Source organism: Cibotium barometz, chromosome 7, assembly GCF_041138505.1.
Source record: "Cibotium barometz isolate CiBa-2024 chromosome 7, ASM4113850v1, whole genome shotgun sequence".
Taxonomy (NCBI): domain Eukaryota; kingdom Viridiplantae; phylum Streptophyta; class Polypodiopsida; order Cyatheales; family Cibotiaceae; genus Cibotium; species Cibotium barometz.
This window is the reverse complement of record NC_141052.1, coordinates 59,220,735-59,248,341: the sequence shown is the minus strand read 5'-3', so window position 1 is coordinate 59,248,341 and position 27,607 is coordinate 59,220,735. Positions and strand designations below refer to the sequence as shown.

The following is a 27,607-nucleotide window of genomic DNA, read 5'->3' as shown; positions in this document are numbered from 1 at the left end:
AAATTACTAAGAAATCATGATTTTTTTCTTTCAAGATATGAAAGTAAAATGCCCTAAAGCAAGAAGCTTCAAATGAAAATAAAAAACAACCTAAATACATCCAAGACTCCAAAACCGTATGTCTTTTGAAGTACAACCTCCTAATCAACATCGAACGATATTGGGCGATCTCCTCATAGCATGAACTGGATAGATAAATGGAAGACTAGTTTTCGACGACGACACCAAATATGTTCAAGATAAGAGCTAACCTTAGCATTGTCGAAGCATGTGTCATAAGCTCTTGTCTTCAAGCCACAAACTGTAACTTCCCTGTGTAGGTACGCTAGCTCATATGTCACGTCCTCACTCAGTTTGTTACACCAAAATGCTTCTTTGCCAAAAGGATGAGAAGAGCTCTCTATATACCTAGATGGAGACTCGCAATGGTTCTCTCACAAAAGACAAAAAATAAAGGGGAAGCTAATGCAAGAAGATAACCTATGACCAAACCTATCTAACATGCATCCATGAAGCTAGCAAGGTTTAATGATATACAAGCAAGTAAAAAGAGAGAAGAGAAGAACTATTCCAAGAAAGTAATTGTCTATTGCTTATTGTCAAAAATAACTTATATACAAATGACTAGTTCTCACACTAGGCCAACCATAACTTAAAAATGATACATCCTTTATTATTAGTCTTGAGCAAGTATGTACACAAGATTCTTAGACTTTCCTTATTTAACATTAAGCACAAGATGAGGCTTCTCTATATGTTCCAACGACGTCTTCCAAAAGATAAGTGCCTGTTCAAACAAGTAAGATAAGTGCCTGTTTAAACCTCATCCCAACCAAAAAAAATTTAAGACTGACCAAACTTACCATTAACAAGTATACATATCAATGATCATCAAAGAGAGGTCTTTCAAAAAAAAACAGTTGACAGTAGTCCTAGTCCAAAATGCTGGACCAGGTAGTTGGTACTAAACAGGAATCCCATCACACGACACGCCTCATGCCACGAGCAATATAAACCTGGGTTGTCTCCAAAACAATAATCCAACTTCCAAACCTGTCATGACTGTCATTTCTGCTTTTCAGCAGATAGAACATGCTCCACAACACAACCCCAAACACTTGCTTGCTGGATAATCTTTCAAATAAACCTCCCGACTCAACCCGATGATGTAGAACATGAATGACCTGTTTCCCTTGCCCATGACCACTCTGGTGACTGGCACTAGGCTGATCTGGTGTCTTTCGCAAATCACACGAGCAGCCGGAGGGATAGAAACACGCTCTGCAATTATAGATGCAGAAAATTTACCAAGACCAGGTGACCTGGGAAAGTAGGCCGGTTCACACTGATAGCTTTGGCTCTGATATAGCTGAACTCCTTTTGCTCTGTGAAAAACATCATCGGGGACAGAGGCAGCGTTTTTCGTTGCACTAACGCGTTTATGCAGTATTGTCCTCCTAGTACCATACATTTCACATGATTATATACAAACAGAAAGCATATATAAAACACCAACAAAAGTAAGACTTGAAGCATGGAGTCAGGCTTCTCACCATCTGACCACAAGGATCTTTCTTTGAAGTAAGGCACCTTCTCCACGACACTTTTCGCATTTGATAAGACCGCGTGAATTGCAGCTTGAGCAAGGGAGTTTCCCTTCCCCTTTACAGTTCTTACAGCTGCCAAGCAATCAAAAACATAAGCTTTAGAGCCAGCAGTAACCACATTCAGGACACTTCAAGTCTAACACATTGTTTGATAACAAGACACCAGTCTGAAATAAAAAACAACCAGAGGAAAGATTAAACACCTACATAGTATCAGAGCCGTCAATGTGCGCAATGAGACCTCTTCCACGGCACACCGAACATGTGGTCGTCTGACCTGCTATATAATGGCCTGCCTCTGGATTTGGATTACATTTGGGACATGGCAGTTCACCTCGCCCTGAACAACCTGTGAACAATATTGAAAACAGAAATTATTTACACTGAAATCTTAGCTTAAGATCCATCATGAACTGCCTTCAAGTGCCTTCAGGAAATACACTTGGACAGTCTACTTCTGTTCCATATAGCATGTACTATCTGCATCATCCATACAGTCCTCCTTAGCCCCTCCCCCTACAGCATGCAGCATCTGAACAGTCTCCGACCTCCTGTACATTCCTGCAGAACCCTCCCAACAGCCTACCGTGTGAAGGAGTGTGACATGAGTGACACAGCGGAAAGGCTAAAACAAAGTTTAACGCTAAGCACATGAGAGATTAACACTAATCAAACTAACCTTGCAGACGCACACGAAACAAGAGAGATCGACCTAATCTACTGTATATTGCAATACATGCTATTTACAATGCTGAACTTGGATCTTGGATGATGTATAACTTGTTGATTCACAGCTTCTGTGATGATGATGATCTCCAGATGTTTGCATTAATGGTTGAGGACTTCTTCCAGAAGTTGTATCCACCTTGTATGTGTGCAGGACTGAGATGCCTAAATGATATCTGAAATACCCTTTTATAGGGTGTCATGATGCTGGTCACGTGTGTTCAAAAAGGTCATGAACTGTGTTCATATTGTGACTATTGGTGCAAGTCCTCGGCACCTCCGGATGCCTGTTGCCCAACGAAAACAGCCCCAAACAGGCCATACTCTGGCATGCATTTTGCCTAGAAAGCAGTTGCAAGTAGGAAGCATGTCCAGCTAACTCACATGCGTGATACATGTGATCCCCTCTTGCTAAACTTGGAGCATTATGGCAAATCGTGCAACTTTACTGGACTTCTCTTCCATTCCAATTGTATGCTCGACCCCATGTCCACTGTCTCAATCTCCGAGCTCTTTGACTCGGTTACTGGATCTTCTACAAGAGATATAGCCTCATCCTCTTCCGTATAGGACTTGGAGACTGTAAGCCCAACGGGGCGTGCAGTGACAAACTCAACCACGTGTCCAAGAGATAAAAGATATAAAGAGGGGAGAGGGAGAAGGGAATGTTGGGTGTTGGACTCACACACTCACACACACAAACCTGCACATTAGGGTTAGGTGCAGGGTAGAGAAGCTCACACACAGAAATGAGAGAGAGAGAGAGAGAGAGAGAGCCAAAAGTGTGGTATCCACAAAATGCAAGTCAACCCTTGCATGTGTGCCACATCCATATAATATAGAAGTACAAAATATTATATGTTAAGTGTCCTTTCACACTTGATGTCCAAGGGGAAAAACCACATGGGAAAAAGTGCCCTTGGTTAAGCCCTGTTCACACATAGCACTACCATAAGTGAGCATATGTCTACAAATCCCCCCTGTAGTGGAAGTGTGAACCTGTACAAGGTAGCAGATCACTCTGTGTATGAGAGTAAGCCCAAAGCTTTGTGGAAAGCTTCAAACTTATCTCGAGGTAAAGCCTTTGTGAATAGATCTGCAACATTATCCTGTGTAGGGCAATAAGATAAACTGATCTCCCCTGCATGTAGCCTCTCTCTGACATAGTGATAATGAATCTCTATGTGCTTGGTACGTGCATGAAATACTGAATTTCGTGCCACGGCCATAGCACTCTGGCTATCAGTGAGAATGGTGGTGGGTGTCTGCTGACACTCACGAAGATCAGCCAATAGTCTCCTCAACCATACACAATCTACTGTAGCTGTAAAGACTGCCCTGTACTCAGCCTCACAAGTAGATGTAGCAACAGTGGGTTGCTTTTTACTCAACCAAGATATGCATGAACTGCCAAGAAAAAAACAATTCCCACTGGTGGATTACCTGGTATCATAATCACCAACCCAATCTGAATCACTCTATGCATAAAGCTGCAAGCTGCCCCCCCTGGGATAGAACAAACCAAGATCCAGCGTACCCTTAAGATAACGAAAAATGCATTTGACTGCTTGCCAATGCTTTGTGCCTGGGCTGTGCATGAATTTGCTCAACAAAGACACCCCAAAAGATATGTCTGGCCTCGTGTTACACAACTAAATGAGGCATCCTACTGCCTGGCTGTAAATGCCGGCCTCAAAAGGCTCTCCAATATCATGCATAGTAAGCCGTACACCTGGTTCTACCGGAGTAGAAATCGGCTTACATTCATCCATGTGAAACCTTTTTAGCAAACTTTTTATGTACTTAGTTTGCTGCATAACAATGCCATCATCTGTATGCATAAACTGTATGCTGAGATAGTAGTGTAAAGGCCCCCAAATCTGACATATCAAATTCAGCTTTCAAATCTGAAATTTGTGCTTTGCTTGTACCTGTAATGAGCATGTCATCTACATACAAGATGACTATGAGAATATCGGCATCGGTTTTCTTCACATATAATGTGCTTTCAGCTGGACTATTCTCATAACCTTGGCTGGTTAGATGAGCATGTATCTTATCATACCAAGCTCTTGGAGCTTGCTTTAACCCATACAATGCTTTGTGCAACCTCCATACTTTATGTTCCTCACCAGGAACTACAAAACCAATGGACTGATTTACATATACTTCCTCCTGTAAATCCCCATTTAAGAATGCAGTTTTGATGTCCAATTGATGCACTTTCCATCCTTTATGTGCAGCCAATGCAATCACAGATCTTATTGTGGTCATTCTCGAAGTAGGAGCAAAAGTCTCATCATAATCTATTCCCTTTTTCTGGGAGTAGCCTTTTGCCACAAGTCTTGCTTTGTACCTGTCAATAGTACCATCAGATTTTCTTTTGACTTTGTACACCCATTTTGTTCCAATTACATGTTTGCCTTTAGGCAATTCCACAAGATCCCATGTATTGTTCTTCATGATAGAAGAAATTTCAGCTTGCATAGCTTGCACCCAATGCTCATTCTCATGTGCTTCTTCATAAGAAGAAGGCTCTTCTGAATCAAAGAGACCACCCGTTGCGAATGCAGACTCCCCACGATGTACATTCAAAGCATGGCTGAAACTAGCCCTTGTTCTACCTGAGTGGAGCTGCAAGTTTGCTTTCTTGCAAAGTTTTCAGCAACCATCTTGGCACTGACTTGGCTGTGTCTATGGCTGTTTGCTCTTCCCTGACAAGATGTTCCACTTCTTCCACAGAAGGGGGCTGAATGGCTGGCTGTTCCACATGTTCTACATGTGGATTTTCTTGTGTAAGGGCTGGCTGATCTGAATTTCCCCTAATTGCAATGGGTAAAAGTCCATCAAACATGTCCTGTATGCCTGTATCATTACTTTTATACAAGCTGTACATGGGCTGTTCTGAATTTTCAGCAAATACCACATCTCTACTGACAAAAATCCTTCGTGTAGTTGGATTATAAAGACGGTATCCTTTGCTCTCATTGCTGTAGCCCACAAAAATGCATTTAATTGCTTTGTCATCTAGCTTTGTTCAGAGTTGTTCTGGCACATGTGCATATGCCAAACAATCAAATGTACGCATATAATCCACTGTTGGCTTTCGGCTATACCAAGCCTCAAATGGTGTTATGGTTTTCAAAGCTTTTGTTGGACACCTGTTCAACACATGAGTTGCAGACATTATAGCTTCCATCCAAAATTTGTGAGGCAATTTTTGTGCTTTCACCATGCATCTTGCCATCTCCATGAGAGATCTATTTTTCCTTTCGAGTACACCATTCTGCTGTGGTGTATAAGGCACAGTACATTGGTGTTTGATGCCCTTTTGAAGCATATAATCATTGAATGCATTTGACATGTATTCTCCATCTCTATCTGAGCGGAGTGTTTGGACTTTACATCCACACATATTTTCAGCCATTGCTACAAAGTGTCGAAAGCATGTAAACACATCTGCTTTCGCTTTCAAAGGGTAAGCCCAAGCAAACCTGGAGTAGTCATCAATGAATGTGACAAAGTAAAGATGCCCCCCTATGGATGGTGTCCGCATCGGACCACATACATCACTATGTATTCAGCTCTAACAGCTCCATCTTTGGGGAATGGTTTTCGTTGCATCTTTCCCAAAATACACCCCTCACATACATGTCTTGGTGGAGACTCAAGAGGCGGCATATTATCAACCATATGATGCTTCTGCAAAAGCATCAAACTCTGAAAATTTACATGCCCAAAACGAGCATGCTATAGCTCTGCATCATGCATAGTAGGAGTGTAGGCAGCCACTGTATTTGCATCATAAGTACACTTGTCATAGCTGTCCAGCTTATACAAGCCTTTGTATCGTGTTCCAGAAGTGACTATTTCATAACCCTTTGATGGGTCTTTTACCAAACACTTCCCGTCTTCAAATTCAACTTTCAAACCTTGGTCGTTTATGGCTGAGACAGAGAGCAGATTTTTCTTTATCCCTGGAACATACAATACATTTTTCATACATATATTGGCACCATTGGCTGCAATAAGTATGACATTACCAATTCCCTTTATTGGATATGTGGTATGATCTGCACATGATACAGTGCGGCCTTTTGAAGCATAAACCAAGTGCTGAAATACATCTTTGCATGAAGTGATGTGGCTCGAAGCACCACTATCAAAATACCATGATGCATTCTGTCTGTCAGATGCAATGCAAGACATATCAGTGTCTGAAGCACTTGGTGTGTCACTAGTGCATGTGACCAAAAAAGTGTACTCTTCCTGGATTACATTAGCTGATTGTTGTGCTTTGTCATCAGAAGAGTCTGCTACTGGCCTGCGAGCTCCGCTTCTCCCCCCCCCCCCCCCCGCTGCTTCTCGCCATCGCGCCCTCCTCTCCCCCCCGCCAGTCCACCGCTTTCTCCTCCGTCCTCTCCCCCGCCTCCTTCATTGCGCCCCTCTTCGCCATCTCTCCCCCGCCTTCTGCCTAGCGTCCTCCCCCGCCTTCGCTCCCCTGCCTCCCTCCTCGTTTCCGCCTTCTTTCCCCCCGCCTTCTCTTCCCTCGCCACCTTCCACGCTGCCTTCCCGACCATTCCCCCCGCCGCTTGCTTCCTTCCCCCGTCATCTTTTCCTCCGCCTCTCTATCCCCTTCGCCTCCTTCTCCCCCGCCTCTCTTCTCTCCTCCGCCTCCTCTCCCTCCTCCGCCTTCTCTCTCCTCCCTTTCGTCTCGCCCCTCCGCCCACCGCTAACTCCTCCCCGCCTCAGCTTCCCCCCCGCCCCGCCCCCGCTATCCTGTAGCCCTCCGCCTCTCTTTTTTCCTCGCAGGGCTGTGTCCCTCCCGTTGGTGACCCCGGTTTCTGGCCTTTTCCCTCTGGAGGACTCCATGGAAGCCGCTCCGACTAACCCTGCCGATTCCGGTCTCCGTCTGGAGTTCACAGCTGAAGATCTTCAGTTGTTTGTTTCAACAGTTTCCGCTCTTAAGGCCTCCTCCTTGGTCTGCAAGATAGTGGGTAGCCGTCCGATGCGGAGAGAGCTTCGCGACCTTCTGCAAGGCAGCCTTGTTGGCGTGCCCGCCAAGATCGTCAGCGTAGATTTTTTGGGACGTGGCTACTACCAGGTGGATTTCGAGTCCCCACAGGCAGCTCAGATGGTGCTGGCTCGGAGCCCCATTGCCCTCCGCTCATCCCGGGCGTTCCTGGTGCGATGGACTCATGGTTTCGACCCCGCTTCTGACCCGCTAGCAGGCGCGACAGGTTTCCCCGTCACTATCTGCTTTCCTGGACTCTGTAGGGAGTACTTGCCCCTCTTGTCATCCATTGGCAAGGCGTTCAGGCAAGTGGTGGAGACGCCTCAGACAGCGGCTTCAGTGATTGCTCGGGCAGTAGGACTCCCGGCCATTCGGGTTGTGGTTCCGTCACCGGAGTCCCTCCCGAAGACGATCCTTCTCCCTTGTCTTTCTGGAGGACATATGATACAGCGCGTGGAGTATTCGGGCCTCCCCGGCCAGTGTTACACATGTCGGGAGATGGGCCATCTCGCACGCGCCTGTCCCCGCAAGGGGGCTCATCCTTCACGCTATGCCGCCTCTGGACCCCCTGCAGGAGACCCGAGGGGTGGCCATCCACCTCAGAGACCGGACATCCCTGGCTCGCCACAGCAAGCGCCATCATCTGACGAGCAGGCCCCGGCGGAGGATGCCGCGCAGTCCCAGGAGGCTGGCGGATGGCAGGAGGTTCGCCGGCGGAAACGCCCGGCCCACAGGGTCCGTCGCAGACGCCAGCAGGCAGCACAGGCTGGCGGACAGGCTGGCAGACAGGCGACTCCGGTTGGCGTACAGGCACCTACCCGCACTTATGCTCCTGTCAGGGATAGGCGGCCAGCAGGTCCCACCCCGATGGACGAGGATTCAGACTCAGTGCCCGTTGAGGCCGCTGGTGGAGCCTCCCACGTGGAGACCCCGCTCCCGCCTCCCCCCCGCGGGGGGCCCCGCCCCCTCCTTGGAGCAGATTCCTGAGGATCCTGGGCCGCACTCTTCGACCCCCGGCTCCCCTTCCCCTCACCCGGAGAGCACTCCTTCCACCCTCCCCTCTCCCCCCCCAGCCCCCCCCCCTCCCGCCTCCCCCGGCGGCCCCCCCTGACACCTATCCTCTGGCAGATGCCTCTCCATCCTCTCCTCGCTCTCCCCCCTCCTCGCCGCGAGCCCCCATCCCTCCCTCGGCCTCTCCAGGATACTTCGCCAGACCACCCACTGCCCCGGGGCAGCGCAGCTGGGTAGGCCAGAGCTCAGTCCAGCGGCTATTCCACCGCCACTCCGGGCCGATGGAGATGGCGATCCTTGCTTCGCCCGCCACAGAGTTCTCTCCAGCCTCCCCTGGGGGGCCCCCGCGAGTGATGGGGCTACCAGTGGATTACGGTTTTTTCAGGTGCCTCCAGCTGGACGCTGGCCCATTCGAGACACTGGTCGCGCCCTTGCGAGTTTGCGTGGTGTGCCATCCCTCTCGTTCTCCCTCAGTGGTGAGCAGCATGGTGGCTTTCTCCTTTCCTCTCAGTGTTGCCCCAGACACAGCATGGGATTGCAACTCTGTAGAGGAAGTTTTGCGTGATCAGATACTGGAGTTTTCTCACCACTTCAGTGACCTGGGGCTCACGGACCTATTGCAGACCCGATTACACTCAGCCCGCATGAGCTTGTTTGGTATAGGAGACTGGCGGGCGGATCCGGTCCACACCTCAGTTGAGGCGGTGCTTCTGATTCTCCTCCATGCCGCCCCGAGGGTGCAGCCTACCTTTAGATACATATATGCAGAGGATTGGTCTCACGCCTATGCCCTGGACAGGGCGAAGGCGGAGTGGGGCTCGACACAGAGACAGGTCACCCTCTTTTTGGAGAGACTCCGCACCCGGACAGACAGTGATTATTCTCCCTCCAAGCCAGCGCCCAAGACTCACAGAGTGGAGGGCAGATCATCCGGGCCGGCTGAGAGGGGTGAGCCAGTGGAGGCTGCTTCACTTGCCATAGCTCATCCATGAGGATCCTCTCATGGAACATCCAGGGTCTCGGTGGACATCGCTGCTACATTGGTCGGGGCAGACTTCGCCAGGAGATCCAGAGGGCTCTCGTTGGAGGACCCATAGATATCCTTTTCATCCAGGAGCACCACCTTTCTGCCGGGCATACCCGCACCTGCGGGAAGATCTTGCCAGGCAGGAGTCACACTTTTTGGTCACCGGCATATGGCTCCCAGGGGAACCAGGGTGGAGTATGCATCTCAGTCAGCGAGCAGCTTCTATCCGAGGTTGTGGACTCTGGCATTCTGGTCCAGGGTCGTGCGCAGTGGATCATCCTTCGGGTTGGGGAAGACCGCATTGGCTTCCTCAACTTCTACGCCCCTAATGGGGCGACCGGGAGAGCCGAGTTCTGGAGCACCATTAGGCAGTCCCTCCCCTTGGCAGACCACTCGTGCCTCGGAGGGGATTGCAACATGCTGGAGGATGCAGAGGACAGGATGGGGGGCAGCCAGGAGACCATTCATGGGCCGGAGCTCGCTGCCTGGGAGGAACTAGTGCTACAGGTGAGAGGCCAGGATCCGTGGACTCTCCCGGAGTTTGGCAGGTTGCAGGGGAGTCTATCTTTCTCGCGCTCGGATAGACGGGCCACAGGAGTTAACCTTTCCCGCATCGACAGGTTTTACATTGATGAGTGGGCCTGTCATAGAGGTGGCACAGTGGGCATACTTACAGGCTCCTCGTTTTCAGACCACTTTCCAGTGCTTCTCCAGATCGAGGACCCCACGAGAGGAGAGCAGGGCCAGAGCGTCCGGATTCCAGATTGTCTCATAGAGGAGCCCGAGATTGCGATCAGAGTTGAGCAGGTCTCGCAGGAGCTACAGTTCAAGAGAGGATCGGCAGCCAGCGATCTTGCCAGTGGCTTGCAGGAGATCAGCCAGATGCTCAGACAGGCTGCCTTGGACCGGCTGGAGGCCTTCAGAGAGCAGGAGAGGAGCCTACGGAGGAGTCTAGAGTCCCTCCAGAGACTCCAGGAGAGGGATCCTACGAGCCCTTGGATCTCAGAGCAGATGGAGTCAGCTCGCACTGAGATCAGATCCATCGAGGAGAGGAGGGTGGAGTTCCGATTCCATGCTCGGGCTTCTTTTTGGACACAGGCTGGAGACAGAGTGACTCGAGATTTCTTTGAGGCGACAGGGCCTCGCTTCAGACGAGAGGGTCTCAGGCGTCTTCGGCAGGCTGATGGCCAGGTTGTGGTGGATCCCCCCAGGGTTCGGGCTATAGCCACAGATTTTTACAGGGATCTTCTCTCTGCTGAGCCAGCAGATGACAGGGTGAGAGAGGCTCGGGAGGCAGTCTGGAGCTTCACGAGACCGGTTGTGCCGGCCCATTTGCAGCACTCCCTTTTCTCCCCCTTCTCGGATACGGAACTGGAGGAGGCTCTTCAGGCATTACCTCGGGGCAAATGCCCAGGAGAGGACGGTCTTTCGGTGGCTTTCTTCCAGAGGTACTGGGGCCTCTTACATAGGGGCTTCAGATTGGCATTCCAGGAGATTATGGAGTCAGGAGTCATGCCGGACAGCATGGCAGAGGGGTTGATCCACTTGATCCCCAAAGAGGGAGGAGACAGACTGGAGATTAGACAGTGGAGACCGATCACCTTGCTAGGCACGGCCTACAAGGTCCTAGCTAAGGCGATCAGCAGGCAGCTTCAGCCTCACCTTCCGGACATCATCCACTCCACGCAGACAGGCTTCATCCAGGATAGGAGCATTCTGGATAACATTTTCTCTTTCTGGGAGGCTACGGCTCTGGCTAGATTTCGACAGGAGGATCTGGCAGTGCTCCTTCTCGACTTCGAGAAGGCATATGATCGGGTGGACTGGGCCTTCTTGGAAGGCACTATGGAGAGGATGGGCTTCCCCCCTCAGTGGATCCGTGGGGTCTCTACACTCTACACATCGGCTCATAGCCAGGTGCTGATACAGGGCGTGCGCGGAGAGAGGTTCCAGCTCTCGTGCTCGGTGCGGCAGGGGTGCCCCTTGGCGCCCTTTCTTTTTCTTTTTGTGGCGGAGGCCATGAGCACTTTTTTGACGGCACAGGATACAGGTTTGCGGGGCCTCCAGCTTCCCATCCGCACCTCGGAGGAGCTCCTAGACTCGGAGTTTGCGGCTGACACTGCTGTCTATCTTCAGGGAGGTGAGGAGAACCTCCGCCGCTTCGCCTTAGCCATGGACAGGTTTTGCAGAGCTTCGGGCGCTTTGATCAACTGGCACAAGTCGTGTGGGTTGTGGGTCAGCTCTATGCCCCCCCCGACTTGGAGGCCAGTTGACGGTTTTCAGTGGCTGCCCCCCGGCACTACAGTACGTTATTTGGGATGCTATGTGGGCATTGACATATCTCCGGAGCAGCAGATAGCCCCCCTTCTTCTGAGCATTCGGAAGAAGCTTCTGTATTGGAGTACCGCTCGTTTATCTCTGGCTGGCCGAGTAGTTGTGGCCAACCAGGTTCTGCTTGCTACTATGTGGTACATCACTTCTTGCTGGGCCTTCTCTCGGGCGTGCATTGGCCAGGTGCAGAGGCTCATCAGGAACTTTCTTTGGTCCGATGGCGACGGGCGGCCCGCCAGGGCCAAGGTGGCATGGGCGGTGATCACTCAGCCGAGGGAGAGAGGCGGCCTGGGCATTGTTGATCCTATTTGCCAAAGCCGAGCATTGCTTGGCAAGTTGGTAGTTCGTGGCCTCCTGCCAGGCGCTGAGCCGTGGAAGGAGTTTCTTGTTTCCAGGATGCTCAGCCGCACCCCTTCTCTTAGCGGCCCCTGGACCCCCAGCATCAGGTGGATCTTTACAGAGCAGCGATCCAGAGGAGTGGGCCTTGGCTTCGAGGAGCGTTTTGCAGCTAGCCTTCTGAGGGCCTGGGCGCATCTGAGGCCGTCACTCTTCCAGACTCCCCCGGGCACCGATGAGGAGCGCCTGAGGCAGCCTTTGATCTGGAACCCCTTGATTCGTCTCCCCAGTGGCCATATGGTTGGATCGCGGTCTCACGTGTCGTGGGGCCCGCTGAGCTCTGGCCCAACCCAGTCCCTAGACGACTGGATAGGTTTTCAGCAGCTGCCTCTAAAGGCTCAGGAGAGGAGACTCAGTAGGATGAGGGGCAGAGAGTTGATGAGACAGGACATTGAGGCGGCCATCCCCCGGGAGTGGCGGACCCCAGTACAAGACCCTCCACCTCCACAGTGGATGGGTGTCTTCACTCGGCATGAGATCCTTCTAGCGGTCTGCGGCACAGCGGAGAGAGTCGCCCCACTCACTTTCGAGGTGGGAGAGGGTGGCCAGCTTCAGAGGACACGACTAGATTTGGATGGGCTCCAGGGATGTATTCTTCAGAGGGTGCGGGTGGTCGGCTTTCATCAGAGACAGTGGCATGTAGACCCCTCACCGGCCTCGATAGGGGAAATACTGAATGCTTGGTACGTGCATGAAATACTGAATTTCGTGCCACGGCCATAGCACTCTGGCTATCAGTGAGAATGGTGGTGGGTGTCTGCTGACACTCACGAAGATCAGCCGATAGTCTCCTCAACCATACACAATCTACTGTAGCTGTAAAGACTGCCCTGTACTCAGCCTCACAAGTAGATGTAGCAACAGTGGGTTGCTTTTTACTCAACCAAGATATGCATGAACTGCCAAGAAAAAAACAATTCCCACTGGTGGATTACCTGGTATCATAATCACCAACCCAATCTGAATCACTCTATGCATAAAGCTGCAAGCTGCCCCCCCTGGGATAGAACAAACCAAGATCCAGGGTACCCTTAAGATAACGAAAAATGCGTTTGACTGCTTGCCAATGCTTTGTGCCTGGGCTGTGCATGAATTTGCTCAACAAAGACACCCCAAAAGATATGTCTGGCCTCGTGTTACACAAGTAAATGAGGCATCCTACTGCCTGGCTGTAAATGCCAGCCTCAAAAGGCTCTCCAATATCATGCATAGTAAGCCGTACACCTGGTTCTACCGGAGTAGAAATCGGCTTACATTCATCCATGTGAAACCCTTTTAGCAAACTTTTTATGTACTTAGTTTGCTGCATAACAATGCCATCATCTGTATGCATAAACTGTATGCTGAGATAGTAGTGTAAAGGCTCCCAAATCTGACATATCAAATTCAGCTTTCAAATCTGAAATTTGAGCTTTGTTTGTACCTGTAATGAGCATGTCATCTACATACAAGATGACTATGAGAATATCGGCATCGGTTTTCTTCACATATAATGTGCTTTTAGCTGGACTATTCTCATAACCTTGGCTGGTTAGATGAGCATGTATCTTATCATACCAAGCTCTTGGAGCTTGCTTTAACCCATACAATGCTTTGTGCAACCTCCATACTTTATGTTCCTCACCAGGAACTACAAAACCAATGGACTGATTTACATATACTTCCTCCTGTAAATCCCCATTTAAGAATGCAGTTTTGATGTCCAATTGATGCACTTTCCATCCTTTATGTGCAGCCAATGCAATCACAGATCTTATTGTGGTCATTCTCGAAGTAGGAGCAAAAGTCTCATCATAATCTATTCCCTTTTTCTGGGAGTAGCCTTTTGCCACAAGTCTTGCTTTGTACCTGTCAATAGTACCATCAGATTTTCTTTTGACTTTGTACACCCATTTTGTTCCAATTACATGTTTGCCTTTAGGCAATTCCACAAGATCCCATGTATTGTTCTTCATGATAGAAGAAATTTCAGCTTGCATAGCTTGCACCCAATGCTCATTCTCATGTGCTTCTTCATAAGAAGAAGGCTCTTCTGAATCAAAGAGACCACCCGTTGCGAATGCAGACTCCCCACGATGTACATTCAAAGCATGGCTGAAACTAGCCCTTGTTCTACCTGAGTGGAGCTGCAAGTTTGCTTTCTTGCAAAGTTTTCAGCAACCATCTTGGCACTGACTTGGCTGTGTCTATGGCTGTTTGCTCTTCCCTGACAAGATGTTCCACTTCTTCCACAGAAGGGGGCTGAATGGCTGGCTGTTCCACATGTTCTACATGTGGATTTTCTTGTGTAAGAGCTGGCTGATCTGAATTTCCCCTAATTGCAATGGGTAAAAGTCCATCAAACATGTCCTGTATGCCTGTATCATTACTTTTATACAAGCTGTACATGGGCTGTTCTGAATTTTCAGCAAATACCACATCTCTACTGACAAAAATCCTTCGTGTAGTTGGATTATAAAGACGGTATCCTTTCCTCTCATTGCTGTAGCCCACAAAAATGCATTTAATTGCTTTGTCATCTAGCTTTGTTCAGAGTTGTTCTGGCACATGTGCATATGCCAAACAATCAAATGTACGCATATAATCCACTGTTGGCTTTCGGCTATACCAAGCCTCAAATGGTGTTATGGTTTTCAAAGCTTTTGTTGGACACCTGTTCAACACATGAGTTGCAGACATTATAGCTTCCATCCAAAATTTGTGAGGCAATTTTTGTGCTTTCACCATGCATCTTGCCATCTCCATGAGAGATCTATTTTTCCTTTCGAGTACACCATTCTGCTGTGGTGTATAAGGCACAGTACATTGGTGTTTGATGCCCTTTTGAAGCATATAATCATTGAATGCATTTGACATGTATTCTCCATCTCTATCTGAGCGGAGTGTTTGGACTTTACATCCACACATATTTTCAGCCATTGCTACAAAGTGTCGAAAGCATGTAAACACATCTGCTTTCGCTTTCAAAGGGTAAGCCCAAGCAAACCTGGAGTAGTCATCAATGAATGTGACAAAGTAAAGATGCCCCCCTATGGATGGTGTCCGCATCGGACCACATACATCACTATGTATGAGCTGTAATTTACTTTCAGCTCTAACAGCTCCATCTTTGGGGAATGGTTTTCGTTGCATCTTTCCCAAAATACACCCCTCACATACATGTCTTGGTGGAGACTCAAGAGGCGGCATATTATCAACCATATGATGCTTCTGCAAAAGCATCAAACTCTGAAAATTTACATGCCCAAAACGAGCATGCTATAGCTCTGCATCATGCATAGTAGGAGTGTGGGCAGCCACTGTATTTGCATCATAAGTACACTTGTCATAGCTGTCCAGCTTATACAAGCCTTTGTATCGTGTTCCAGAAGTGACTATTTCATAACCCTTTGATGGGTCTTTTACCAAACACTTCCCGTCTTCAAATTCAACTTTCAAACCTTGGTCGTTTATGGCTGAGACAGAGAGCAGATTTTTCTTTATCCCTGGAACATACAATACATTTTTCATACATATATTGGCACCATTGGCTGCAATAAGTATGACATTACCAATTCCCTTTACTGGATATGTGGTATGATCTGCACATGATACAGTGCGGCCTTTTGAAGCATAAACCAAGTGCTGAAATACATCTTTGCATGAAGTGATGTGGCTCGAAGCACCACTATCAAAATACCATGATGCATTCTGTCTGTCAGATGCAATGCAAGACATATCAGTGTCTGAAGCACTTGGTGTGTCACTAGTGCATGTGACCAAAAAAGTGTACTCTTCCTGGATTACATTAGCTGGTTGCTGTGCTTTGTCATCAGAAGAGTCTGCTACTGCATTGCCTGCTTCTTTCCTTTTCTCTTTTGCAATCCGCTTTCTACATTCACTGATGTAGTGTCCAGGCTTATGGCAGTAGTGACATTTGCCCTTCTTTTTGGGCTTGTTTGCATCCCCTTTGTCAGACTTTTCACCAGTAGAAGAGGGCTGTCCATGACCAGCCTTGCTAGACTGTTGTTTCCCATGCCTAAAGCTCTTTGCTTTACCCTTATCCTTGGCTGTAAATGCCTTTTCTCCACCACGGTTGCTCGATAAGTTTGCTCTTGTTTGCTCTTCTTGCAAGAGTAAACCCACGAGCTCTTCAAAAGTGACGGGATCAACACCTCCTCTCATTGAGAGGTTGAGAGAGGTGTGAAAACCCAAGTAGGAAGGCAGTAAAGAATGAAGAGTGTTGGTGACCATCTGTCTGTCTGGGATAACCTCATCAATGTTGAGCAATTGTTCCTGTAAATCTTTCACTTTGGTGAGATGATCTGCCATGGAGTCACCCTCATCCATAGAAAGAAGATCCAATTGCCTCTTCAAGTAGGCAACTCTTGCCTCGTTGCGTACCTGATACATTGCTTCCAATGTGTCCCATGCAAGCTTCGATGTCTTGCAAGAACAAATGTGCGGAATAATAGTCCTTTTCACCGAAAGGGCTATTGACATGGCCTGTGCATCTCTAGAGTCCCATCTCTTCTGCTCTTGTGTGGGAGCAAGATCTACATCAAGAGCTCTTCGAGCACCTCCCCTTTGAGGCGTGGCTGGCTGTATGGTATGTGGGCGTGTGTCATCACCACACACGATGCCCCAAAGCCCTTTGGCTACCAGCAAATTACGGATCATGAAACTCCAGAGAGAGTAGTTAGATCCATCCAGCTTGTTCTCCTAGGTGAGCACACCAAATACATCTGTAGCATTCTGTGCCATGTCAACAAAATATATCTGCAAGCAAACCAAGCACAATGTGCACTGCCAAGCAACCAAATGTCCTGTGCAAATGTATGCCTGCAAACCAAAGCAAGTGTAAACCTGCACCAAATTGTCCAATTACACACAATGTGTATACATACGCGACAAATCGCAGCTGTAATGCCCAATTACATGCTCCAATCTGAAAATCCCCAATTTTTGTACACTCCAATCGCTTCAATGTGCATCTAATTGGCCAATTTTCACAAAAGCCCCAAATTTCTGCAAGTGAAAGAGGTTCAATTTGCTGATTTTGACCTCAATTTCGAAAACCCCCAAATTGCAGGCAAAGAAAAATGCCCAATTTTTTCAAAATGTCCTGAAATTGATAAATCCCCCAAATTGCACAGAAGTGCCTGCAAAATCTGACTTGCACAGAAGTGCCTGCAAAATCTGCATATGACCTGCACTGGAATGGCTGTAAATTTTGTATTTGTGTTTGACCAAAAATTTGTACAGTGAAATACCTTCAGACAAGGGCAGCAGGCTTGGAGCAGACAGTCGACGAATAGAGCTAACGAGCATTGGAGGGAGCCAGCAACTGGAGACTCAACGATGAGGACCACATGTAGCTGCAAATGTCGAGGAGGTCTGCAGGGCGGCGGAGGGCTGTCGGCAGGCCGAGCTGGAGCTCGAGCGCACTCAGACCCTTATCCCCCACCTTTATGATGAAAAACAGGTAGAGGGAGAGGAGACACACACAGAGGAGCAAACCCTAATGTATATTGCTAACCCTAACCATAGAGGGAAGCCATCTCCCTTCTCACACAATGCATAAAGCCACAATCCATAATCTACAACACACACACTGTGTTGTGTCCACACACTACTAACTCTAGCTAATGTCCACACACTATGACCAACTGGACGCGGTCATTTATGTCTCACACATGTTACTACCTAACATGCCAGCACATAGTGCAACTGACACAAGCTGACATCGAGCTTGAATCTCAACATCCCCTCTCAAGCTCATGATGTACTGTAGTCACGGGAGCCATGCCGGAGAGGCTGTCTGAGGGTTTGATACACTTTCATTTCCGAGGGTGGTGACAGACTGGAGATTCGGCAATGGACACCCATCACCCTCCTAGGGACGGCTTGACTACAACCCTTTCTCAACTTGATTCATGTTCCACAGACGGGCTTCGTTTAGGATCAGAGTATTCTAGACAACATCTTCACCTTCTGGGAGGTGACCGTGTTGGCCAGAATGCATCAGCAGGATATGGTAGTTCTCCTTCTTGATTTTGAGAAAGCCTATGACAGAGTAGATTGGGGCTTGCTGGAGGGGACGATGTGCAGGATGGGTTTCCGAGAGGAGTGGGTCCAAGGTGTATTGGGACTCTACTTGGCTTCACACAATGAGGTTCTTATTTAGGGAGCTAGAGGTGACAGATTTTCGCTCTCTCGCACCATCCGGCAAGAGTGTCCTCTAGCGCCTTATCTCTTCCTATTTGTCACGGAGGCCATGAGCAGTTTTCTCTCCGCCCAGGAGACTGGACTTTAGGGATTGCGTCTTCCCATCCGAGCATAGGAGGAGCTGCTTGATTCTGAGTTCGCTGATGATATGGCAACGTAGTTATCAGGGGTCGCCCGGGGGTGGGCTTCCAAAGATTTGCCGAGGCGATTGAGATTCGCTGACCAATCCATAACATGTGACACGTGAATCTACATGTACCTCAGGATATCAAAGAATCCATCCCCGGCGAGTCTCAAAAAATGCTTTCTGTAGAACTCACGTTTTGTCCCTATCTATGATGATGACACTCAAGTCTGGCGTATGTGTAGGCCAAGTAGATCCAACCGGATGATCCAGTTGATCTCCTCTTGTAAGAGATCGAGGTGTGGCAGTCTAGGTTGTACTGAAATGGGGGGATATGATCCATCTGCAATCCTCCATATGCAATCCATGTGCCTGAAACCAATCAACTACCTCCGAGTACCTTAACTACCTCCGAGTACCTTAACTACCTCCGCGTACCATACCTGCTTTGGTAAGGGTGGCAGCCAACTTCTCAGTGAGATGGAGGGTGTCTGGCCTGTCTCTCCTGCACCCCTCTCCCTCTCATGATACGGTTGCATAGAAGATTAGTGCTAGGCGAGGGAGACGGTCTCTGTCCAGGGAAGATACATGCTGAATGTAAGTAATGATATGGAAGAGAGCGTCTATGACTAGTGGGACTACCCCAAACTCTGCATGTATTATGTTGAAGTCATAAAACGGCTGGCCTGACCAGCATCATAATACCTTATAAAAGGCTAGTTTAGAGTTCATTTTAGGCATCTCATCTTAGCATTCTTGCACACATATAGGGTAAATACAACTGTATGTTGCAGTGTTCAGCCCTTAATGCAAGGAAACATCTGGAGATCATCACAAAGTTGTGAATCAGCAAGTTACCTTTGTATGCAATAGTAAGATAGGTATGGATAACCAAGATCTAAGTCAAGAACCATGTTCATCATTGTATATACTCATGTTTTGCAATATTTAGTAGATTAGGTCTATCTTCCCTTGTCTTTCGTGCGTTTGCAAGATAAGTTTGGTTAGCATTAATCTATATTTTAGTCTTTCTGCTGCATCGCTCATGTGACATTGGTATCAGAGCATGTAGGTCATCCTAGGTAGAGTGTGTGCATGGTGAATTAGGGTATGAGGGTTTCTCTTTTGCATTAACTCAGCCCTTGGAATAGTGTTTTCAGCCCTAGTTTCAATGTGCAAAGTCAAAATTAGGGTTCACATTGTTGCGTTTTGAGCCCATTTTTGCGTAGGTTGCATGTAGATTAGGATCAACAAAAGTCTTAGCCTACGTCTAATTGAGGTAGGAAATGGCTTCTTTTGGCTGCTCCCTTGACAAGAATCTCCGATAGAGGAGAATGAAGCTTTGATGGAGTAGAATTCAAAACTTCAGTAGAAAGTTGAAGGGGACGATCGTAGCTTCGAACTTTTGGAATCAACAAGGACATGGAGCAAGAAGGCTTCAGGGAGAGCAAAGGACATTAGAATTCATCAAGATGGTGACATGTTTGAAGGTGGCAATGCGCCCATGGGTAAGGATCGTAGAGGAATCGCCTAAGGCTATGGAGCAGCCCAAGATCGAGTAAAGGAGAGCTTCCAAGACATGAGGACCTAGGAGACACAAAAGGTGTTTCCGAATAGGTATCGTTGCGCGAGTGCTGCAGTCAAAGCTAGAACTCGAGAGGTAATAGATTTTTGAAGTGGGTATATCTCCGAACCCCAAAGGGAGGAGGATTAGATTAGCTTCCTAGTTTTCGAGGAGCTTTCAAAGAGTCATTGTAACTATTTGGCCCTCCTAGCTCTATTTCTCATGATGAAACCCATGCCCGGACACCAGATAGGTGGAAGAGGACATGGGGACATGGTCCATAAGGTTTGATTAAGAAAAAGCACCAGTTTTGGTCAAAAAGCAAGAAAAAGCAAAAAGTGAAACTAGGTTGACCACGAGCTAGGGGCACCACTAGCAAGAGGAGACTGAGCTAAACCAAAAAGCTAAAAGCCGCTTTTCCAAAAAGCAACTCCAAGGCCAAAAAGCAAGGCCCTAAAGTTAGAAAACCAAAAGATAAATAACTTTGACAAAAGTTGAGTAATATTTTATTATTGAAAAGCAAAAAGGAAAAAGAAAAGAGTAAAAAGGCAAAAGCAAAGCATGGATAAGCTTTTGGCAAAAAGCGTAGGACCCTCTCAAGTATAAAAGAAGCATGAGCCTCTCTTGAGCATCAAGTTGGAGAATAACCTCTTCATTTTTAAGGTGTTGCCATCTCTGTTGAAGCTCAGAAATCATCTTCTTGATTATGAACCAAACCATGGAGTTTTTCATCGTTGCCTGCTAATTCAGAGTGCCTTCATTGGTTGTAGTGCCATGTCATCATTTGTCCGTACAACTGTACGAAACTGCACGAGCTGTGCGGATTGAAAATTTTTGAAATCCTAAAAATTTTAGAAACCCTAAAACTGCTCCAAAAACACTAAAAAACAAATTTTCGAAGATTTTTATCGCCCAAAAACCATTAAAACAAGTTTTATATCAATTTTCTTGCTAGAAAGAGCTTTTTGATGGTTTTCTTCATCAACAAGGCTGTAGGCGTTGTGGAGATTACTCATGGGATGAGCGAGTGATTCTTGGACTTGCATTTGGATCTGGACTTGGACTAGAACTTGGATTAAAACTCGGACTTGGATTTGGATTGGAACTTGAACTTGGATTGGAACTTGGACGTGGATTTGGATTGGAACTAGAACTTGGACTTGGATATGAACTTGGATTTGGATTCATTGGACTTGGATTCATTGGATTTGGATATTAGATTTGGTACTAGCCCGGTGAGAGATACTTGTGGGTCATCCCCGTGGTGTGCTCGACATCAGAGATCTCATACCTAGGCAAAGATATCGACATCGACTTGGATATCCTACATCGGCATATTTGTTTGTTTTGTCTTCATTGATTGTATTGATCCTTGCCAATGTGCCTATGGATTGTTCCTGAATAAATTCCTGAAAGGGGGCGGGGCCTGTTCCTTGCTCAGTGTGCTGTATTGTGCAAGATCCCTATTCCCTATTCCCTGCAGACATATGCTCACTTATGGTAGTGCTATGTGTGAACAGGGCTTAACCAAGGGCACTTTTTCCCATGTGGTTTTTCCCCTTGGACATCAAGTGTGAAAGGACAACATATAATATTTTGTACTTCTATATTATATGGATGTGGCACACATGCAAGGGTTGACTTCCATTTTGTGGATACCACACTCTTGGCTCTCTCTCTCTCTCTCTCTCTCTCTCTCTCTCTCTCTCTCTCTCTCTCTCTCTCTCTCTCTCTCTCTTATTTCTGTGTGTGAGCTTCTCTACCCTGCACCTAACCCTAATGTGCAGGTTTGTGTGTGTGAGTGTGCCAACATTTGGTATCAGAGCTGGGAGCTGGCCCTGAAATTCTGCTGCTGGAAGAAACCTGCGAAATTCCGTCGACGCTGTGTTTTTCCGTCGCCTGCGAAATTCCATCGCCGTCCGTCCGTGGATTCCGTCCGCCCATTCTGCCTCTGCTCCACCGTCCGGCCGCCAGAAACGGACGGCACTAGTGGGAAGCCCACCACCTCCGCCCAGCCTCGCGGGCAGCAGTCTCCTCTGCAGCCGCCGTCCCAGCGCCGCCTCCGTGCCTCCCACCTGTCGTCCGTCCGTCAGTACTTGGGAACTCCGTCAACTACGTTCCGGCCAGACCCGTCGACGGTCCACACGTCGCCCCTCACGTTCCGACCGCTCACAAACGCGCCATCCCGAGCACGCGCCGTCACACTTCAGGATCGGCCTTCGTCGTCGACCACGCCCGTTCTGTTCCGTCGACAGCCGTTCTGTTCGGGTCGCCGTCGACTCACGATTGCCGTCGCTTGTTCGGGTCACCGTTGACTCACGACTGCAGCTGCTAGCCCACAGCTACCCTGGTCCAACACCAACGCCGAGCACTCGCCTGTGGCTGGTCCCTTTCGGACGTGTATAGCCGCTGCCGCCGTCCTGCGCCCTCCGTGCTAATCCAAGGCCGCCGGCGGGTCCTGCCCGACGCTAGCGACCGCATCTGTCAACGCCCTCTGCTTTCGCTTACCAGTGACATGTCCAACACCTCCTCTCAGCTCCAACACGGGGTCCGACTACCATACGAGTAGAGAGTTGATCAATAGTATCTTGAGGAAGAGGTTTGGTGAAGAGATCAGCCAAGTTGTTCAGAGAAGGACAATACTCCACCGTAATGATGCCGTCAGCAACCAGCTCACAAACGAAGTGAAGGTAGACCTACCATGGAAGGATAAAGTTCGAGCCAATGCCAAGGCACTTTGGCTGTCCATAAGAATACGGATCAGAGAATCCGAGAGTACATCAAGATTGCTCAACATTTGGAACAACCATAACAACTCGCAGTATGTATCCAGATAAGCACGGTACCCCGCCTCAATAGAAGATAATGAAATTGTATTCTACTTCTTGGATCTCTAGGAAATAAGACCGGAACCAAGAGTGAAGCAATAACCAGAAGTGGGTCGTCGAGTATCTTGATCACCTACCCAATCAGCATCAAAGTATCCAACAAGCTCATTGCCTCCTTTGAAAGAGAGACCATTGTCCAAGGTACCGAACAAGAACCCTCAAAGCGGCCTACCAATGAGAATGTCGAGGAGCGGAAGAAAACTGACTGATAACACTTGACACTGTAAGAAATGTCGAGCCTAGTGTAAGTCTGTCATGTGCAAGACACGCACTTGCTGAGCCTAGAGCTATTACTAAGGAGAGCAACCAGATAAAGACAAGTCAGATCCAAATATTAGGAGCATGTGTTGCTAGTTTTGGTAGGTGATGGACTATTGATGGACATAGAGGGCTGTCGACCAGTATACCCAGGGGGGAAATCCAATCGGTTGCAGCAAATAGTGTGATATTTGTCCAGTTAGCTGGCCAACTGGTTCATTATGTCTTTTTCTAGCTTACAAATAGCATTGATGCTCAGCGTTTTGACTCATTCAGCCCTAGCTTGGGGCTGGGTCTAGACATAGGCTTAGACTAGGTGTTGTACCTTTTCATGGAAGGCAACCAAGGGCTGCAAGAACACTTGTACCTTTTTGTACCATATGAAATATACTAAATAATCAGCTCTCTCTCTCTCCCTCTCTTTTCTCTCTTCTACATGCATTTTGCATCAGCATGTTCCCAAATGGTGTTCATTATGTCTTTTTCTAGCTTACAAATAGCATTGATGCTCAGCGTTTTGACTCATTCAGCCCTAGCTTGGGGCTGGGTCTAGACATAGGCTTAGACTAGGTGTTGTACCTTTTCATGGAAGGCAACCAAGGGCTACAAGAACACTTGTACCTTTTTGTACCATATGAAATATACTAAATAATCAGCTATCTCTCTCTCCCTCTCTTTTCTCTCTTCAACATGCATTTTGCATCAGCATGTTCCCAAATGGTGTTTAGGGCTGCAAGAAGACTCCCAGTGCTTTCGCATGTAACATTGGTATCAGAGCATCAGGCTCAACAAACAGAGCTATTACTGAGGAGAGCAACCAAATAAAGACAAATCAGAACCAAAGATTAGGAGCATGTGTTGCTAGTTTTGGCAGGTGATGGACTGTTGCTGGACATAGAGGGCTGCCAGCCAGCATACCCAGGGGGGAAATCCAGTCGGCTGCAGCAAATAGTGTGATATTTGTCCAGTTAGCTGGCCGACCAGTTTATTATGTCTTTTTCCAGCTTATAAATAGCATTAATGCTCAACGTTTTGACTCATTCAGCCCTAGCTTGGGGCTGGGTCTAAACATAGGCTTAGACTAGGTGTTATACCTTTTCATGGAAGGCAGCCAAAGGGCTGGAAGACCACTTGTACCTTTTTGTACCATATGAAATATATGGAATACTCAGCTCTCTCTCTCTCTCTCTCTCTCTCTCTCTTCTCTCTCTTCTGCATGCATTTTGCATCAACATGTTCCCAGATGGTGTTTAGGGCTCAAAGAAGACTCCCAGACATAGTCACAAGGAATGGGCATTTTTAGCCTTGGGAATGTTGGGGATGGCAGCTTCTTCCCGTTCCCATTCCCATCCAATGTCACTCTATAGTCACAGGGAATGGCCATTCTCAATCTTTTCCGTCCCTGCTCCCCGTCCCCATTTCGCATCCCATGTGACTATGCTCCTAGAGCTTTCGCATGTAACAAAGTCAGATAAATAAGAGAACCAACAAGCCTCCCGTTCTGTGTACTGTCCTCGAAAAGGGGAGAGGGATCATCATGGGAGAGCTTGGAGTTAGGATCAATTGGACAAGAAATTAAATAGCACTCGGTCATCTCAAATGTCTCCAGGAGCTATTGCAAATATCTGTACTGGCTAAGAAACACTCCATCAGAAGACTAATAGACCTCAATCCCACGAAAGTAGTGGAGACGTCCTAAATCAATCATCTCAAAGGTGAGCTAAATCTGACCAGAGCTATTCAATCTCGGCAAGATGTGAGCCAGTGATCAATAAATCATCAACATATAAGACAATCAAACAAAGCAAAGCATCCTGAGCAAAGACATAGAGATTATATCTACAAAGCATCTCTGGAATCCAAGGGAAAGAAAGAATGCATCAATCTTATCATACCACACCTTGGGTGCCTGTTTCAAACCATAAAGGGCTTTGTGCAATCTGTACCCCTTACCCTCATATCCGGGAACCTAAAAACCTAGAGGTTGTTCAACATACACCTCCTCATGTAAGTCACCATTAAGAAAGGAAGACTTTGGCGGCCAAGAGGACAGGCAAGAGAAAAGGGGGAGGGGGGGTGCGCACTAAGCATCCGAGGGGGGAGAGGTGGAGGGCAAGGCGAAGGGCACAAGGGGAGCTGGAGCTTCAGCTTGATGACAAATCCTCTATGGCTTAATCTACAATCATATTGGCTAGGGAAAGGACCCTTGGCAAATGATCCGTAGTGGTAGTGCAAGGAGCAATGGAGACTCTACCCCCTCCGTCTAGGACCCAATCATCTACCATGGGCTCATTTTATTTGGTAGATGTTTGTTTTTTTCATGCTTCCGACATGCAATACTTCATGGACCATATGTACTCATAGACCCTTTGGGTCTTCCGTAGAGCGTTTAATACAATCTCTCTCTCTCTCTCTCTCTCTCTCTCTCTCTCTCTCTCTCTTGCAACAAATGCAATGCCTTTCTAGATGTTCTACATTGTGATACAAATATGAGGAGTTTCATATCAAAATACCTTGGCATTTTTCCACAACTTCTGAATGTGGAAGCTTTATTCGAGCCTCTTTTCTGGAGACAAAGAGTAGAGGAAACTCTGCTTTCATATCCACTTCCCATGCACCCAGCATTCTACCACCATCTTTTCCATCAACAATCCCTCCTGCATAGGGTTCAACTTCATCAACCACATCCCTTTCTTCAATGAATGTCTCCAGTGTACCGATATACGAATTGCAATCCTCTATTTTCTGAATGGCCCATCTCCTGGCTGGGAACCGACCCCAGCAGCAATGGTGGCCCACATGGTCAATAAGCAGCTCTCTTATCTCTTCTTCTTCTAAGACCTGCACACTGGAACAACAACAAAACATCCAAAAAATCCTCACTTTAAGAAGTCAATTTGCACAAGCATGTGATAGAAACTGAGTTAGAATTTCATAAAAGAACAGATTCAAAACCTTCTCTGACCCTCATCCTGAAGTTGCGGTGCTGGGGTACTTGGACCTGTCAAAGGCTCTCCTCTTCCTGAAGACACAAGAAATTTACAGCCTTCCATTTGAAGAGAAGAAACACACCTACAGTTCAACTCTATGGCTCCTGGCTCCTTGTCAAGCAAACAAAATATGCATGCACGCACACATCCATCCATCCATCCATCCACACACACATATGCGAGCACGTGCACGCGCACGCGCGCACACACACACACAGTATTAAATCAAATGAATTGAATGCTGATATCATTAGGGAGGACGACAACAACAAACATGAGATTTGACCTCAAAAATGGGATGTGTCCATTACCAGAGCCACCTTCTGCTGGATCTTCAGGAGTGATGAGGGCACCATAGATCCACACAGGATAAGGATCGACAGATGCGGCCGTGCGGATTTCGTCGCCACTGACTGCAGTGTCAGCTTCAACAGCACCGGGTTTGCGCAGAGATTTGCTCACATACTCATACTGGGCCCACTCAGAGAGTTGGCCCTCCTTCTCCACTGAATGTATGCAGAGATGGGTTCATCAGTACACGTAAAGTTTAATCTACACATGTGATAATGTCTATCAATGTGATCATTACCACCATATTTAACTAATCTACCATTCTAGAGTTTAATGAAGAGATTGCCGAGAAGCCTACAATGCATCAATTCCTTTAATCTACCATTCTAGTTATTGAAAATCTTGACGCTAAACGACGCATTGTGCACAGAAAGTTTGTGACGTGCCTGAAGCAGGAGCAGCCTGGAAATCTGCAAAGAGAGGGGCAGAAGGGCCAGCCGTTAGGAGGGGTTGCCTTGGATCGTCCGCCATAGCCACAGCAGCTTCTTGCGCACACACGATTCAATGGGTTCAATAGAAAACTACGCGCGCGCGCGAGAGAGAGCGAGAGAGAGAACAGACAGACAGAGGACAGGGACACAGCGTACGAAAGGCCAGCTCAAACACTTTACGCGCAACGACTCGCTTACCCATGTGCCAAAATGTGACATGTAATATAAGATAAGCGAAATTTTTTATTTTTATTGCATAAGTAGATTATATCTATGATGATAATCGTCATCGTCATCATAATCCATGTAATTTTTTATTTTTATTGCATAAGTAGATTATATCTATGATGATAATCGTCATCATCCATGTAATTGTCGTTAAGGTTGCTTTTTTTTCGCGTACCTATTTCACTATATATATATAAATCGCATTAATTAAGGGTTGGAAAAAAAATTCCCATTGTTTTAATAAGGTTCTTGCCTTAGTATTTTTTTTGTTAGGTTTAGACCTTAGCACACCAATGTTTTTTACTATATTTGTTGCCATGAAAACAGAAGTCAGAAATCACTTTTTAGTTTGAAAAGTGCTTTTGAGAAGTTTCTATAAAGAATTATACATAGTTCTCCTTTTTTTTAACAAAAGCCATAAATTTACAAATTGAACCACTATATTCTATGGTTT

At 47.4% G+C, this 27,607-nt stretch overlaps 1 protein-coding gene across 1 annotated transcript; it reads right to left on the bottom strand.

Annotated features, from left to right (window-relative positions):
* Positions 1–767: 767 nt before the first annotated feature.
* Positions 768–27,019, bottom strand: LOC147637258 (uncharacterized). Its single transcript, XM_086800877.1, has 7 exons — positions 26,887–27,019; positions 26,455–26,655; positions 26,109–26,175; positions 25,667–26,001; positions 1,815–1,956; positions 1,554–1,679; positions 768–1,457 (listed from the first exon to the last, which is right to left on the bottom strand). Exons 1-7 carry the CDS (start codon positions 26,963–26,965, stop codon positions 1,079–1,081), a joined length of 1,329 nt encoding a protein of 442 aa, XP_086657003.1. The 5' UTR covers positions 26,966–27,019; the 3' UTR covers positions 768–1,078.
* Positions 27,020–27,607: the final 588 nt, after the last annotated feature.

Coding starts and splice junctions, on each gene's coding strand:
- LOC147637258 (XM_086800877.1), bottom strand. CDS start 26,965: ATGGCGGACGATCCAAGGCAACCCCTCCTAACGGCTGGCCCTTCTGCC. Junction 26,002..26,108: donor CAGGATGAGGGTCAGAGAAG/GTTTTGAATCTG, acceptor TTGTTGTTCCAG/TGTGCAGGTCTTAGAAGAAG. Junction 1,458..1,553: donor AAGATCCTTGTGGTCAGATG/GTGAGAAGCCTG, acceptor GTATGGTACTAG/GAGGACAATACTGCATAAAC.